Here is a 17,397-nt window from a genome sequence, read left to right as displayed (position 1 = left end):
TAGACTAGGTGGTATTCATGCCTGCAGCTTCTGCTTGATGTTACCCTGGGCTTGCTTTACAAATGAAGTATTCACTATATACTGATTTTCAGCAGTCTCAGGGTTAAATGGGGTGTAAAGCCAGAATGCTTTATAGAGTCTCTTATAAAACTGACTTAGGCTTTTGTCAGCTCCTTGAAGCATTTTTGAAATCTTTTTTTATATTACTTGCTTTTTTTCTACCAACTCTTAGCCTCTGCAGAAGTGCTTCTCAGTACCTCTGCAAACGCTGAAACTGAGTTGCATTCTCTGGGTGGTTTTTTTTCCCTTTTTTCTAGAGTTTAACAGGCTCTTTTCTTTATATAATTCTTTATACACTTGGAGGGTTAAACAGGCATACCGAGAGTCAGTGTAAATGTTTAGTCTTACCTTCACTGAGTTCTAAGTCCCGAATTAAAGCAATAAGCTCAGCTTAACAACAGTGTCCAGGGTTACCACCGCATATTCTGCACATCTCTCCTTGTGGGTTGATGAAGCTGTTCCCATCCACGTATAGCTCCTAGTCTACTGATGCCCAAGGCTGGTCCCGGAGGTCAGGTCTGCTGGAGTAAACTTGAGTCCAGCACCTCTACACAGTCATGCTAGACAGGGCTCTAGCTGCCGGGAGCAAGGCGGTGGGTTCAGGGTATTTCCAGTTTAGCAGATCAATGGTTGAAAAGGGCTGGAAGATGAAAGTCTGTTGCCCCCCACTCCCCGGTTGTGGGCCTGGTCATTCTAACAGACAGGTCCTCGCGTCTCCCTGAGAGGCATTTGCATAGCTCGAGCAAGACCAGATCTGAGACAGCCACTTGACTATCTTGACTTCCTTCCTTGGCCTATCGAGACCTGGGGCGTGTTAGCTCCTGAATCCCGTTTCTGAGGGGGCTGTTGGCCTCGGTAAAGTGGGGTAGGCTGGGACATGTGGAGAAAGAATTTCTATGATCTCTGGTGACTCCCGCAAAACTGACTTCTGCTGTTTCTGGGACTCCCTTTTTAACTCTGTGTCTGCTGGCGAAGCTGCTCTTACTTTTACTTTTGGCTTCTTTACAATAAGCTGTTAAACAGGGCTAAATTTATGCTGGTTTTGTCTATATTATATTTAACCATGAGTCAATATAAAGGAATTTGATCTAGGTACACTGGCTGTCCTCTGACCCCTGTCACCACCTTAAATACATGGCCAATTGTTCCCTGTCTATAGTGCCTTCGGTGGGCCATCCAACACCAACAGAGGGCAATTCTAATTTACACAGAGATCTTAACCTCTAGGGGGTTAACTTAACTCTATAATCTCCTGCAAAACCTTTTTTAAGGTTCTGTAACATGCATTTTAATAGAGTAAGTTTTGATGATTTGATGACTTTTATTTTTTTGAAATGTTTTAACACAGTTCCTAGCAGAGTAGGCTTACTTTGTGTCTGACCTATTTTTTTCTCGAGACAAAACAACATTTACACTACAAGAAGGAAAGGGTAAAAGGTCACTCACTCATCTAAGTTACACTAAATTAAAATCAAAACTAAAACCAAAGTGTTGTTAAAGGCACACCTGTTCGTCAAGCAATTTAAGCCAAGTCAAAATCAGAACCAAAACCAAAGTGCCAATAAAGGCACGCCTGTTTATCAAGCAATTCAAGTCAAGTCAAAATTAAAACCAAAGTATCAAGCAGTTAATTCAAGTCAAGTCAAAAACAAAAACCAAAGTGCCGGTACAGGCACGCCATGGGTGATCAGGCCACGCTTCCACTCAAATGGAGTGGGCGAGTTCCAAAGACCAGTCTTAGAAAATTTCAGATGTCCAGACTTAAAGTGCCAGCTCCTTCCCGGTGTTCAGCCACTGCCTTGAATCTCCACGGGGGCCTGCTGTGCACTGCTCTGAGGAGGCGTTCCACCGGAGCAAATGCCTACCCGGGAGCTCTCTCAGGATCCGCATCGCTCAAGCTGGTCAGAGTCCCCCGCAGGGATGCTCTACAGGGCAGGCATAAGCTGCCTAAGGGGCTGCCTCGACCATCCGTTAATCACCTCGCTTCCCGGTCAGGGAATCAAGAAATGTAGCAGGACGAGCTGCAGACAAAACTCCTCAGACACCGGATTAAAGAAGGAAGAGGTTTTTTATTCGGCTGGGAGCGTCGGCAGACTCGCATCTTAAGAGCCGAGCTCCCCGAGAAAGAAATACTTGGTCTTTTTAAAGGCTTACAACTTTAAGGGGTCCACGTGAAAGGGTCGTGGTAAATCGAGCAAGCGTGGGAAACGTGACTGGGGGCTTACATGCATCAGCTAACAGAACAGAAAGTTTTACAATGCTTTTTCATACAGTGTCTGGAATTTACAGATAACACAAGTAGTTTAGGCCAGGGGTTGATGTTATTATTTTGTTTAACTCCTAGGGCCGGGTGGTGGTGCCAAGGTTGTCTGGCTATTTATCTTTCTTTTGTTTCTTTCTCTCCTTCCTCCTGTCTTGTGAACTAGGCAAGGTGCGGGGGAGGAGAGCAGCAGGAGTAGTAGTGGTCCCCTTCCTTATTAGTAAAGACAGGGTTTCACCATGCTGGCCAGGCGGGTCTCAAACTCCTGACCTCAGGTGATCTGCCCGTCTTGGCCCCCCCAAAGTGTTGTGATTACAGGCATGAGCCACTGCGCCTGGACATTTTTTTGTATTTTTAGTAGAGACAGGGTTTCACCATGTTGGTCAGACTGGTCTCAAACTCCTGACCTCGTGATCTGCTCACCTCAGCCTCCCAAAGTGCTGGGATTACAGGTGTGAGCCATCACGCCTGGCCGAGCTGCTCCCACCTTTTATCTATTGTGAACAACACCGCTATCAACAGGGGTGGGCGAGTGTCTCTTTATTTCCTTGCTTTCAATTTTGGGGGGCTATATACCCAGAAGTGGAATTGCCAGAGCAGTATAATTTCTCGAGGAACTGCCATACTGTTTCCTAGATGGGTGGCACTGTTTTACATTCCACCAGCAGTGCACAACGGTTCCAGTTTCTCCACATCCTCACCGACATTTGCTATTTTCTGGGTTTTCTTTGATACCAGTCAATGTAGCAGGAGTGAAATGGTATCTTGTCATTTCCATCTCCCTAATGATTAGTGATGCTGAGTATGGAGAAATGTCTATTCAAATCCTTTGCTCATTTTTTTTTTTTTTTTAAGACAGTCTTGCTCTGTCACCCAGGATGGAGTGCAATGGCGTGATCTCGGCTCACTGCAACCTCCAGCTCCTAGGTTCAAGTGTTTCTCCTGCTTTAGCCTTCCAAGTAGCTGGGACTACACGCACATGCCACCACACCCGGCTAATTTTTATATTTTTAGTAGAGACGGGGTTTCACCATGTTGGCTGGACTGGTCTCGAACTCCTGACCTTAGGTGATCTGCCTGCCTCAGCCTCCCAAAGTGCTGGGATTACAGGTGTGAGCCACCATGCCTGGCCTTGCTCATTTCTTAATTTCATTGTTAGGTTTTTCTTGTTGACTTTTTTTTTTTTTTTGAGACAGAGTCTCGCTCTGTCGCCCAGGCTGGAGTGCAGTGGCGCGATCTCAGCTCACTGCAAGCTCCGCCTCCCGGGTTTATGCCATTCTCCTGCCTCAGCCTCCTGAGTAGCTGGGACTACAGGCGCCCGCCACCTCACCTGGCTAGTTTTTTGTATTTTTAGTAGAGACGGGGTTTCACCATGTTAGCCAGGATGGTCTCCATCTCCTGACCTCGTGATCCGCCCGCCTCGGCCTCCCAAAGTGCTGGGGACTATTTTTTTTAATTGAAGTATAATATTCATACAGAGAAACCACCAATCCCCAGAGGGCAGCTTGGTAAATTATCGTAGAGTGAATACGTCTGGACACCAGCCCTCAGATCAAGAAATAGAATATTACCTCCCCCAGAGCACTAAGATAATTGCTATCCTGACTTCTCACCAGATGTTTCTTTGGCTTGTTTTAGAGCGTCACAGAAACAGAATCGTGCAGTACGCATTCATTTGTGTCTGGCTGCTTCTGCTCAGCATTATGTTGCTGAGATTCACCAACTGTGCATGGCGGCTGTTAATCCATTTTCAGTGCTGTAAGAATTTTACTCTATAAATATACTGAGAGGTACTTACCCATTCTCCTGTTGGAAGTTGGGGCTACTGTGAATTGCGCTGATATAAACATTCTAGTGCACATCATTTGGTGAACACATGTACAGTGCACAGTTCTTTTGGGTCTATGCATAGGAGTGGAATGTGGGAATCACAGATGTGGTCTCCTTTAGTAGGTATTACCCAAGGGTTTTCCAAAGTAGTTGTGCTATTTTACATTCCCAAAAGCAGTATATGAAGTTTCAGTTACTTCATATTCTTGCCCAAACTTGGTATCAACAGTGTTTTTAATTTTAGCCATTCTGGTAGGTGTAATATTGGTTTCTCACTGTGGTTTAAATTTGATGGCTTATGAGGTTGAGCATGTTTTATATGCTTTTTGGCCATTTGGCTGTTCATTTGTTCTTTCCTCTCCCTTTCTCCCTCCTCCTTCCCTTTTTTGTCCCTCTTCATTTCTTTCACCCATTGTCCTATTGGTCTGCCAGCTTTTTTAATTTTTAAAAAAATTTTACTTTAAGTTCTGGGACACATGTACAGAACGTGCAGGTTTGTTGCACAGGTAAACATGTGCCATGGTGGTTTGCTGCACTTGTCAACCCGTCACCTAGGTGTTAAGCCCTGCATGAATTTTTCTTATTAATGTACAGGAATTCTCTTTATACTCTACCTGTGATTCACCCTCCTCTTTTAAGAGACAGAGTCTCACCCTGTCACCCTGGCTGGAGTGCAGTGGCACAATCATGGCTCACTGCAGCCTCAACCTCCCAGGCTCAAGTGATCCTCCTGCCTCCCAGGTATCTGGGACCACAGGCATGCACCACCACGCCCAGCTAATTTTTCATTTTTTGTAGAGACAAGGTCTTGCTAAGTTGCTCAGGCTGTTCTCTAACTCCTGACCTCAAGTGATCCTCCCACCTTGGCCTCCCAAAGTGCTGGGATTACAGTATGAGCCACCACACCTGGCCCCATCTTTTTACTCTCTTAATGATGAAAAAATTCTTAATTTTACTATCACCCAATGTATCAATCATTTTCTTTTGGGATAGTGTTCTGTTTGTCTTATTGAGGAAATTTTTACCTGCCTCCTAAGAAGCCTTAAAAATCTCCATATGTCTACAAAGTCCCACTGTTCTAATGCCTATTTTGTGCTAGAAAATAAACAAGGCACTGTCCCAGAGGCTACGTCTATCTTGAGGGAAAACTGTCTTTATCATCATTTGCCAAGCCAGATGATCGGGATGAGGACAATTTCCATGGCTCCCGGCATCTGAAACGCTTCCTGCATTAGAGGGAGTGGGCCTGATGCCACTGTGGGCCAGGCGGGTGCCCCATCCCAGCCCCACCTGCACCCCACAGGGACAGGGCATGAGGAATGGAGAAGGTGTGGTGTCCTTGGGCAGAGCCAGGCCAGACACGTGGTTCTGCAAACAGAATGAGGGTACAGATGAGTCTGCCTGCATTGCCATGGGGCTCCAGGCAGGCGCTGCAGGAGGTGGGAGAGAAGCAGGTAGAGGAGGGATCCAGCAGGAAGAAGAGCAGAGCATTCTCCACGGGAAGGGAGAAAGGACGCACCTTCCATTTAACAGCTCAGTGTTCTGCGGACCGGAGGTGAGGTCGCACCTGCTGGTTCCACAGCGCCTGTCTCTGGCATGAGTTTAGATGTCAGAATTGGTGAAAAGTTTGAGATTGTACCAGCTGGTCCAGGAAAGGTAATGGGGGAGCTACAAAGCTTGTAGAAGGGCAGTCAGGGCTGTCCTGTGCACAGGGGCTCCAGGGCACGTGAGCCACACTGTGATTAGGGCCAGGCCTCCCAGGAGTGACCCAGACCAGCCTTTTCTTTCTCATTCTCTCACCCTCTGAATTCAAAAGCTTAAATATGCCATGAAAGGTCCACCCAATAAGAAGAAAGTATTTGCCTCCTGGGCTCAGAAATGGTATTAAGGAAATTGCAAATCTACTGACTGTGACAGAAAGCAAATCAGTGGCTGATAGGATGGGGTGGGGTGGGGTGGGAGGGGCTGTAGGGAGGGATTCCAAAGAAGCACGAGGAAGCTTTGGGAGTCGTGCTGCTCCTGGTCTTCACTATGCTCATGGTTTTGCAGGTGCATACGTATGTCAAAATTGATCCAAAAAAAAATTTTTTTTTGAGACGGAGTTTCACTCCTGTTGCCCAGGCTGGAGTGCAGTGGCACAATCTCGGCAGGCACCCACCACCACGCCTGGCTAATTTTTTGTAGTTTTAGTAGAGACGGGGTTTCACCATGTTGGTCAGGCTGGTCTCAAACTCCTGACCTCAGGTGATCCGCCCACCTCGGCCTCCCAAAGTGCTGGAATTACAGGCGTGAGCCACCGCGCCCAGCCTTGTTCTCTTGTATGTCGGTTACCCCTCCATGAGGCTGCTAAACATCCCCCCAGCACACACACACACCTGCACATCCTCACGTAGTTTGCAAGGCAGTGGTTCAAGTTACCCTCTAATCCCTCAGGCGTGCTCATCTCACTCTCCAAACCTGCCCTCTTGCAGGATCTATGGTTCTTCTAAGTGTCCTGGTCACAAGGCAGCTGGATCAAGACTCAGAGGTACAGAGCAGGGCAGAGTGTGGTCCCTGCATCTGTCTCACCCCCAAGATCTTGACACACAGAGACTTTCCCAGGAGCTGTGACTTGAACTTCACAATCTGCCCACCAGGAGCCGTGTCCTCCTCACAGGCAATGGGATCCCCTTCTCTCTCCACCTGTGTGGGAAGATGGGAAACAAAACATAGAGAACGTGGGAGGAAAAACACTGAAGGGATGGGTGGGCCACACCTGAGGGTCCCCAGGACAGAGGGAAACACTGAGGGGATGGGTGGGCCACACCTGAGCGGCCCCAGGACAGAGGGAAACACTGAAGGGATGGATGGGCCACACCTGAGCGGCCCCAGGACAGAGGGGAAACAATGAGGGGGTGGATGGGCCACACCTGAGGGTCCCCAGGACAGAGGAAAACACTGAGGGGATGGGCCACACCTGAGGGTCCCCCAGGACAGAGGGAAAACACTGAGGGGGTGGATGGGCCACACCTGAGCAGCCCCAGGACAAAGGGAAATGCTGAGGGGGTGGATGGGCCACACCTGAGGGTCCTCAGGACAGAGGGAAACACTGAGGGGATGTATGGGCCACACCTGAGCGGCCCCAGGACAGAGGGAAACACTGAGGGGATAGATGGGCCACACCTGAGCGGCCCCAGGACAGAGGGAAACAGAGGGGATGGGCCACACCTGAGTGGCCCCAGGACAGAGGGAAACAATGAGGGGATGGATGGGCCACACCTGAGCGGCCCCAGGACCGAGGGAAACACTGAGGGGGTGGATGGGCCACACCTGAGCGGCCCCAGGACCGAGGGAAACGCTGAGGGGGTGGATGGGCCACACCTGAGCGTACCAAGGATGGAGGGAAACACTGAAGGGATGGATGGGCCACACCTGAGGGTCCTCAGGACAGAGCGAGAGATGGCTGTTGTTGGGATGATAATTCCACATCTTTGGAGAACAAGAATTCCAGGTAGTTCTCTTCTCTCCAAACAGCGTGGTTATGAACTAGCTCTCACTCCAGGAGGCTTTAAAGCTCCAGATAACATCTGTAGTATAAAGAAAAACAGGCCAGCTGCCATGGCTCACACCTGTAGTCCCAGCACTTTGGGAGGCCAAGGTGGGAGGACCACTGAGGCCAGGAGTCTGAGACCAGCCTGGCAATGTAGCAAGAGCCCATCTCTATAAATAATTTCAAAAATGTAAAAAAAAGAAAAATAGTGGTAACTGTCACAACTAACATATTGTTACAAACAAAAATTTATACCAAGGTGAAAACAATCAACTTTTTTTTTTTTTTTTTTTTTTTTTTTTTTTTTTTTTTTTTTTTTTTTTTTTTACCAAACGATGCCTCAGTCTAGGGAGCGGTGTTTCCTCTCCGGAAGCAGATGAAGCCCTGAGCTGCTGTCCACAGGCGGACGGACTCTCCAGGAGCCCCCAGTGGGCCTCGGCTCCTCCATGTCAGCTCCTCTCTTGTCTCTCTGCTGGTCCACGGGGGCCGCTGTAGCTGGCCAGGTCTCCTGGGAGTCAGAGGCAACCGTGGGTTCCACCCCAGGGCCCACCTCATCAGCACTGTGCTCTCACCATCTGAGCACCAGCCTAGAGGAAAAGGAGAAAGAAAGGAGGCTGATCCCCCAAGCAAAATGGAAACGCCTCCACCTCCCACCCTCAAAAGCACCCAACAATGGACCCTGGGCACCGGGGGCCTCATCGGGAGTTATTTGCATCACAGTAAAATCTACAAAGTTCCCATGGCACGTGAGTGGGTGCTTCCTCAACACAGGAATGTCCGGCTGCCCCAAGGAATCTCCGGTAATGTCGAGATCTTTGAATAGGAGCAAGGGATCAAGGACGATGGCATCTCTGAGGGCCTCAGTTTCCATCCATAATTTAATTTATTAGCACAAAAGCTAGTGTTAAAAATATGTGTTAAAAATTGAGTCCAGGCGGGGCACGGTGGCTCATGCCTGTAATCCCAGCCCTTTGGGAGGCCGAGGCGGGCAGATCACTTGACATCAGGAGTTTGAGACCAGCCTGGCCAACATGGTGAAACCGATTCTACTAAAAATACAAACAATAGCCGGGTGTGGTGGCTCGTGCCTGTAGTCCCAGCTACTCAGGAGGCTGAGACAGGAAAATTGCTTGAACTGGGAGGCAGAGGTTGCAGTGAGCCAAGATGGCGCCACTGCACTCCAGCCTGGGCGACAGAGTGAGACTCTCAGAAAAAAAAAAAAAAAAAAGTCCCATCTGAGAAAATAAACTGAATATTTAAGTAAATTTCAAATCTTTTTTGCCACGTGGTATTTAGGGGTTTCTACTAACTGACTTGGATGTTAAAGGGCTGTTTTTGTGATCTCAAAGCCATTGCCACTTACTTTGAACCAGCTGGACGTCTGGGGTACTTCAGAGCCAACTGTTTTCTCCATGCAGCCTGCTCCTTGCTGCTGGTTCCGAGTCCCTGAATGAAATCTGGGATCTTCATGGCTTACCTACTTACGTTCAGGAAAAAAAAAGAAAAAAGAAAAAAAAATCCTCCAGTTATCTCCAACAATAAGAGGTCTGATTTCAGTCATTAAACTGTGCAGTGTGACATCATAGCCAAATGGCCACATTGCATTGGAGAGCCAAGCATCCTCTTCCAGAACAGCCTGCCTGGGCGCGGGCCACTATGCCTGGCTAATTTTTGTATTTGTAGTAGAGACGGGGTTTCACCATGCTGGCCAGGCTGGTCTCGAACTCCTGACCTCGTGATCCGCCTGCCTCGGCCTCCCAAAGTGCTGGGATTGATTACAGGCATGAGCCATCGTGCCGGGCTGCTTTTCTTCTTCAGAGAAGGTTTTCTTTATTTTTGCGATATCATTACTTGCGCTATTGACAAGTACCAAATGCACAGTGTATAACTACATCAAACCCATCCACCTAACAGCCCAATTCAACGTAGTCGACTGTTCAGAGCCCTGAATGACATCTTGATAAAGCACCAAAAGTTGTTTCCATAAAGATCTTCAAGGTGTTTGAGCGCATCTTGTCAGACGCCCATCAAGGAAGCTGACTCTCACTGGGTTCCAGGAATTACGTGGTTACATCCAGAACAGCCCATCTGACAAGTGGCAAATACCTGTGGAAAACCAATTAACTATGCTCCTCAGTTTACCCTGGAGGATGGTGGGGGATGACGCAAAAGTTTGCTTGGAGCCTGCTTCAAGTTCCAACTTCCTTGGAGTTAGTCTTATTACAATTTAAAACGCGCTAAAATCCACGCTTGTGCATGAAATTGGTGTTTCTTCAGAACACGAGGCTAAGATAACATGGATACGATGGGATGATGGGCTGTTCACAGAGAAATCCCCGTCCAGGGCACACTCAGGCCTGGCGCCTGGCCTGGCCTCCCCTGACAGGAGGAAGGTTTCTCTGGGGGGTCCAAGGCGGCACAGGGGACCCACGGCGAGGAGCCTCTGGGGGGCTCAGCGAACCCAGCGTCCACTCAAGCTCGTCCCGCGCCTGCAATCCACGCGGTGCCGGGTGGGTGCGCGGGAGCCACATCAAACTACCCGGCCCCCCGCCCCGAAGTGCCTGGGGCTCCCCCCGCTGTCAGGTCTACAGAGCGGGTTTCCTGCAAATCGCATCCTTCAGCTGGAGGACCCCAGAAAGGCAGCGCCCCCGTCCAGAGTGTGCTGGTCCCGGACGCAGACCCGCTCCCGAATGCCCTGGGGTCGGGGCTTAAGGCCTGGGGATGGCAGGAGCCTGGTTTCCTCACCGCGGTGCTCACAGCCGCTGCCTCTTCCCCGGGCGCCCGGTCTGAGGCCGCCGGGTCTGTAGACGCGGATCCGAAGCGGAGCTTCCCCAGAGTGGTCTCCGCTCCCAAGTCGCTCCTGAGGAGTCTTCTGCGTCCCGCCCTTTGTCCGCGCTGGTCTCATTTCACCTGCCGCGGCCTTCAGGAGGGACGGCTCTCTCCGGCTGCGGGCTGCCCGGCGCTCGCCCCCCTCGCCCCCCTCGGCCCCGCCTCGCCCCGCCTCGCCTCGCCCCCACCTCGCCCCGCCTCGCCTCGCCCCCACCGCCCCCCTCGGCCCCGAGTCCCCGCTCGCCCCTCTCGCCCCGCCTCGCCCCGCCTCGCCCCGCCTCGCCCCGCCTCGCCCCGCCTCGCCCCCATCGCCCCCATCGCCCCCCTCGGCCCCGAGTCCCAGCTCGCCCCCCTCGGCCCCGCCTCGCCCCGCCTCGCCCCCATCGCCGTCCTCGCCCCTCTCGCCCCCCTCGCCCCGCCTCGCCCCCCCTCGCCGTCCTCGGCCCCCTCGCCCTCCTCCGGCTTCCCGCCCCTCCCTGGGGCTCTGCGCTTGCGTCCGAGGCGCCCTCTCCGGGGACACCGGGCGGGCGCTCCGCAGGCTGCAGTCAGGGCTGACTTCACCGGGCGAGGCCGGGCGAGGCGCTGGGCCCAGAGGTATGTTTGAAACGATTCGCGTATGTGAATCTACTTTTTGAATTGTAAATTGTATGAAACCTAAATACAAATCATGTATTTCTTATGAAAATTTCGTGTCTGGCCGGGCGCGGTGGCTCAAGCCTGTAATCCCAGCACTTTGGGAGGCCGAGGCGGGCGGATCACAAGGTCAGGAGATCGAGACCATCCTGGCTAACACGGTGAAACCCCGTCTCTACTAAAAAATACAAAAAACTAGCTGGGCGAGGTGGCGGGCGCCTGTAGTCCCAGCTACTCGGGAGGCTGAGGCAGGAGAATGACGGGAACCCGGGAGGCGGAGCTTGCAGTGAGCTGAGATCCGGCCACTGCACTCCAGCCTGGGCGACAGAACGAGACTCCGTCTCAAAAAAAAAAAAAAAAAAAAGAAAATTTCGTGTCTGAATTAGGAAGTGCTATCAATACAAAATATCAGATTTCAAAAACGTAGTGCAAAAATAGAAGGTGAAATATTTCATTCATGTTTATGTTGATAACATGTTGAAATGACACTACTTAGGACATATTGAATTAAATATATTATTAAAATTCGTTGCACATATTTCTTTTTTTTAAGTGGCTACTACAAACATTAATCACGTGTGTTCTTGCATTATATTTCTACTGAACCGTGTGCTGTACAAGAAGACAGAAAAAGTATAAAAATTATCCAGTTCAGGCCAGGCGCAGTGGCTCACACCTGTAATCCCAGTATTCTGGGAGGCTGAGGTGGGTGGATCACGAGGTCAGGAGATCCAGACCATCGCCCCCCATCGCCTCCACGCCTTGCTAGTTTTTGTTTTTTGTAGAGACAGGGTTTCACCATGTTGCCCAGGCTGGTCTCTACTCCTGACTCAAAGCAATCTGTCCACCACGACCTCCCAAAGCCCCCGGGCGAGGTGGCGGGCGCCTGTAGTCCCAGCCCGGGTGACAGAGCAAGACTCCGTCTAAAAAAAAAAAAAAAAAAATACAAAAAACTAGCCGGGCGCGGTGGCTCAAGCCTGTAATCCCAGCACTTTGGGAGGCCGAGACTGGCGGATCACGAGGTCAGGAGATCGAGACCATCCTGGCTAACCCGGTTAAACCCCGTCTCTACTAAAAAATACAAAAAACTTGGCCGGGCGCGGTGGCTCAAGCCTGTAATCCCAGCACTTTGGGAGGCCGAGACGGGCGGATCATGAGGTCAGGAGATCGAGACCATCCTGGGTAATACGGTGAAACCCCGTCTCTACTAAAAAACACAAAAAACTAGCCGGGCGAGGTGGCGGGCGCCTGTAGTCCCAGCTACTCGGGAGGCTGAGGCAGGAGAATGGCGTAAACCCGGGAGGCGGAGCTTGCAGTGAGCTGAGATCCGGCCACTGCACTCCAGCCTGGGTGACAGAGCGAGACTCCGTCTCAAAAAAAAAAAAAAAAAAAAAAAAAAAAAAAAAACTAGCCGGGCGAGGTGGCAGGCGCCTGTAGTCCCAGCTACTCGGGAGGCTGAGGCAGGAGAATGGCGTAAACCCGGGAGGCGGAGCTTGTAGTGAGCTGAGATCCGGCCACTGCACTCCAGCCTGGGCGACAGAGCAAGACTCCGTCTCAAAAAAAAAAGAAAAAGGGCATTTTTCTACGTAAGCATAATCCATTATCACATTTAACAGAATTTACAGTAATTCCATAATGTTATCTAGAATATCTAGTCCATATTCAAAGTTCCCCAACTAAAAAAATGTCTTTCCCAGCAGATTGCTCTGATCTCATCAGGGTTGTTCTTGGGGTTTACAACAGGTGCTGTTTTAACTTCCTCCTTTCTCCTCTACATTTTCTGCAAACTAAAAGCTAGATCTCAAGCTGTGCTGGCCAGTACGGTAGTCACTAGCCACATATAAATTTAAATTAACTGAAGTAAAATTCAGCTCCTCAGTCAGGCAAACCACATTTCAAGTGCTCAGTAACTGCTATTTCAAGTGCTCAGTAGCTGCTTGTGGCCACTGGCTATCATATTGGACAGTGCAGAGGGAGAACATTCCCATCACCTCAGAGGGTTCTGTTGGACAGTGCTGCTCCACATACCTGATGTGTTTTTAAGCAAACTTTTTTTTTTTTTTCTCCCTGAGACAGAGTCTCGCTCTGTAACCCAGGCAGGAGTGCAGTGGCATGATCTTGGCTCACTTCAACCTCCACTTCCCGGACTCAAGCAATCCTCTAGCCTCAGCCTCCCAAGTAGCTGGGATCACAGGTGCCAGCCACCACGCCTGGCTAGTTTTTGTTTTTTGTAGAGACAGGATTTCACCATGTTGCCCAGGCTGGTCTCTACTCCTGACTCAAAGCAATCTGTCCACCACGACCTCCCAAAGTCCTGAGACTACAGGTGTGAGCCACCATGCCCAGCCTAGGCAAACATTTTTGGCAAGAAAACGTCATATCGCATCATTCAGAAAATGATTTCACTGGCCGGGCATGGTGGCTGACACCTGCAATCCTAGCACTTTGGGAGGTTGAGGTGGGCGGATCACTTGAGGCTAGGAGTTTGAGACCAGCCTGGTCAACATGGCGAAACCCTGTCTCTACTAAAAATACAAAAATTCCGAGTGTGGCGGTAGATGCCTGTAGTCCCAGCTTACGGGCTGAGGCTGGAGAATCGCTTGAACTGGGAGGCAGAAGTTGCAGTGAGCTGAGATTGTGCCATTCCACAAATTCCCAAAACACTCCTAGATGAAGTGGTATCCCTTCACTGAGAACCGGTCTTTCAGGGAACAGACATACCATGCAACCTAGTGAACTGGGCTGGACCAAGACAGGTCCAGGGAGCAGGTGGGCTTCTAAAGGGGCAGCACAGTTCATTCTCAAATTTGTTGCCATCAGGGAATATACCATGACTTACCAAACCTTCCAGTGATTCCAGAGAAAGCTAAAATCCAGATTCTTATGTGAAATCTTTTGATTTCTACATATCGGCAACAACTTTTAAGATTTTTAAACATTCTGGGAATCAAAACAGTTCTGCTGGTTTGGTGTGGCTCATGTTGCCTCACTTTGCAAAGTGTTAAGTGCTAGTGACATTTTAGTGTTTTTTTTTTTTGACACAGGGTCTCACTTTGTCGCCCAGCCTGGAGTGTAGCGGCCAGGATCTCCACTCACTATGGGCTCGACCTCCTGGGCTCAAGCGATCCTCCCATTCTCAGCCCCCCAAGGAGCTAGGAGTGCAGCTGCCCCGCCACAACGTCCGGCCTTTTTTTTTTTGGTATTTTAGTAGAGATGGGGTTTCCTCCTGTTGGCCAAGCTGGTCAAAATTTTCCTTTGTATTTAGTGAAATCCCCTTCTTTTCCAAGTGAGGAAACAGACTGAGTGTATAGTGACTTAGCCAGGCCACATAGTTGGACACTAGAGATAGTAGTCACAATCGCTAACATCTGCCATGTGGTCCTTACTGCAAATCTTAGTTAATAATGAGGTCAGCTTTTTGTTATCCCACTTAACTAATTAATAGGAGAAGCCAGCTCTGATTTCCGGTCCACTATCGTGCACTCTTTCTTGCCAAGCCGTCATAGCCATTTAAAAAATAAAAATTCCCGCTTTCCTGCCTCGCCTGTGCGTTTCCTTAGTTGCCCTTTCGGGGCTTGTTCTGATGAGTGCTGCAGAAAAATGACGAAGTGGAAAACATAGAACATGAAATGAAAATTTAAAAGAGGAAATGGTGTCACAAAGAAAACGACGGCCACGGGACCCCGCGAAGCGCCGCAGGGGGCACAACGGTCCTGGGAGAAAGTTCAAGAGGAACTTCCCCGCGAACACGTCCTGCCGGCGGCAGGGAATACGCACAGTTTTTATGTTATTGGACCTTCCCGAACCTTTCGAAGCTGAAGGAAGGCGAGGCGGGCGGTGAAGAGTAAGAAAAACCTCGCCTACATAAGGGAAAGGCGGTGCCCGGCCGTGCCCACCCCGCTGGGTCACGTGACACGGTCAAGATGGCCGACGGGGAAGGCGGCTGCACTGCTGGGCGGGAGCTGGAGCCGGGGCTGGGGCTGGGGCCGGGGCCTGGGTCAGAGCTGGAGCCAGGAGAAGAGTTTGAGATCGTGGACCGAAGCCAGCTGCCCGGCCCGGGCGACCTGCGGAGCGCAACGAGGCCGCGGGCGGCGGAGGGCTGGTCGGCGCCCATCCTGACCCTGGCACGCAGGGCCACCGGGAACCTGTCGGCGAGCTGCGGGAGCGCGCTGCGCGCGGCCGCGGGGCTGGGCGGCGGGGACAGCGGGGACGGCACGGCGCGCGCAGGTAGGCTCGGGCCGGGTCTGTCCCGCGGTGGACCCGCGTGTCCCCGCTGGCCGCTGGCGCGGGCGCGGTGGGGGCCGGGCTGGGAGGGCGCCGGCTGGTCGGGGAGGTTACGCGAGCTGTTGGCCGGCGGACGGCGCCTGGCTGCGCTTGGGTCTTTACTCCGGCGGCCCAGCCGAGACCGCCCCCCGCAGCCCCGCGTGCCTGAGCGCGCTCCCGCGCCTCTGTGCTCTCCCAGTAACTAGGTGAAGGACGTGTGCGCGTCCGGGCTTCGAAACTCTGTAGTCAAACTCCACACACGGCACGGAGCCAGCACGGTTCTGCTTTTCAGCCGCACAGTGCGGGAGTGGAGCGCTGGCGGGTGTCGGGAGGGCGTGGGCCCTGCGCGCAGCGGACCAGCAACGCCTCCGCTCTCCTCTGCCTGTGAGATGGGGATTTTAAAGTCACCCAATGATCTCTGAAAGACTTTTCAGCCCTTGTAATGAATAGAGTGCCAGCATATCAGTGATAGTAAGATTTTAACTTAGCCCTCCAACGCCAGACATCCAGAGCTGTGCTATCCAATACAGCAGCACGCGTATGTTTTTGTGTGTATTTTGTTTTTTGTTTTTATTTTTATTTTTTGAGACCGAGTCTTGCTCTGTCGCCCAGGCTGGAGTGCAGTGGTGTGATCTCGGCTCACTGCAACCCCTGCCTCCTGGGTTCAAGCTATCCTCCCGCCTCAGCCTCCCGAGTAGCTGGGACTACAGGCGCCCACCACCATGCTCGGCGTGAGCCACCCCTCGGCCCCGTATTTTTGGTAGAAACAGGGTTTCACCATCTTGGCAAGGCTGGTCTTGAACTCCTGACTTCGTGATACACCTGCCTCGGCCTCCCAAAATGCTGGGACTACAGGCTTGAGCCACCGCCCGCAGCCGAATTCCTCAATTTCTAACTTAATCAAATTGAAATTGAGTACTTTTAAATTGAATTAAAAATTGAGTTCCTCGGCCAGGAGCGGTGGTTCACGCCTGTAATTCCAGCACTTTGGGAGGCCGAGGCGGGCGGATCACGAGGTGAAGAGATGGAGACTATCTTGGCCAACACGGTGAAACCCCATCTCTACTAAAAATACAAAAAATTGGCTGGGCGTGGCGGCATGCACCTGTAGTCCCAGCTAGTCAGGAGGCTGAGGCAGGAGAATCGCTTGAACCCGGGAGGCGGAGGTTGCAGTGAGCCGAGATCGCGCCACTGCACTCCAGCCTGCGTGACAGAGCGAGACTCCATCTCAAAAAAAACAAAAACAAAAGTGAGTTCCTTGATTACAGCGGCCACGTTTTAAGTGCTCAGTAGCCTGTGTGTGGCCAGTGGCTACTGTATGAGATAGCACAGCATAGAACATTGCCAACTTCATAGAAAATGCTGAGACAGAGCTGAGGAAAGGTGGTGGTGCCCTCCAAGGAGCATCATAGCACACCCTTGAGGCCTCCTGATTCCTCCCTATCCACTGGTACCTTTGCTGTAGATGCACTGACCCCAGGTAGTGACTTGTGAGATTTCCAGTGGCCAAGAATGATTAATGAGTAAAGTTGAAAGGCTGACTGGTTTTGAGATCCTGGCAGTGGAAGGTAGTATTAGAGGGTGATGCGAGCCTGTGCAGCCCGGGAATCTACTTCCCTCTAGCTTGACACCTTTTCCGGAGATTTCCACACATCAGTGGATGCTGAATTGCATACTCATTGACAGTCAATACTGAAAGTCAAGGCATGGCATCCCCTGGAGGCCTCTTAGATATTTCGTGGCAGGAGTAAGCAAATAATAAATGTTAGTTCTTCCCTGATAGAATTTCTTTCCTTTTTTTTTTGAGAGGGAGTCTCGCTCTGTGGCCCAGGCTGGAGTGCAGTGGCGCGATCTCGGCTCACTGTAAGCTCCACCTCCCGGGTTCACGCCATTCTCCTGCCTCAGCCTCCCGAGTAGCTGGGACTACAGGCGCCCACCACTGCGCCCAGCTAATTTTTTTTGTATTTTTTAGTAGAGACGGGGTTTCACCGTG

The 17,397-nt window shown here is 51.1% G+C and overlaps 2 protein-coding genes across 4 annotated transcripts in view; one reads left to right on the top strand and one right to left on the bottom strand.

The window, feature by feature from the left end:
- Positions 1–2,109: 2,109 nt before the first annotated feature.
- Positions 2,110–11,891, bottom strand: LOC119618234 (uncharacterized). Its single transcript, XM_073010801.1, has 5 exons — positions 11,879–11,891; positions 10,425–11,090; positions 8,009–8,266; positions 7,562–7,716; positions 2,110–6,832 (listed from the first exon to the last, which is right to left on the bottom strand). The coding sequence occupies exons 1-3, from the start codon at positions 11,889–11,891 to the stop codon at positions 8,025–8,027; spliced, it is 921 nt and encodes a 306-aa protein (XP_072866902.1). The 3' UTR covers positions 2,110–6,832; positions 7,562–7,716; positions 8,009–8,024.
- Positions 10,992–17,397, top strand: part of RUFY1 (RUN and FYVE domain containing 1) — a 71,626-nt gene continuing 65,220 nt past the window's right edge. The window contains exon 1 of one of the 3 annotated variants that reach the window (XM_037992597.2): positions 10,992–11,102. Coding sequence is in view for 2 of the 3 variants with exons in the window: in XM_037992596.2 (XP_037848524.1) it covers positions 15,065–15,368 (304 nt within the window). In the remaining variant the exon portion in view is untranslated. Of the gene's footprint in view, positions 11,103–15,046; positions 15,369–17,397 lie in introns of those variants that run through there. The other 2 variants (XM_037992596.2, XM_073010427.1) reach the window with 2 other exon arrangements.

This window comes from Chlorocebus sabaeus, chromosome 23 (genome assembly GCF_047675955.1).
Source record: "Chlorocebus sabaeus isolate Y175 chromosome 23, mChlSab1.0.hap1, whole genome shotgun sequence".
Taxonomy (NCBI): domain Eukaryota; kingdom Metazoa; phylum Chordata; class Mammalia; order Primates; family Cercopithecidae; genus Chlorocebus; species Chlorocebus sabaeus.
Note: the sequence above shows the minus strand (reverse complement) of the source record. Positions and strands in the feature narration are given on the sequence as shown.

Bases quoted from the DNA above. Each gene is read 5' to 3' on its own strand.
- LOC119618234 (XM_073010801.1), bottom strand. The intron at 8,267-10,424 runs GTGAGGAAACCA...CTTTTCCTCTAG, and splicing joins CAGCGGCTGTGAGCACCGCG to GCTGGTGCTCAGATGGTGAG.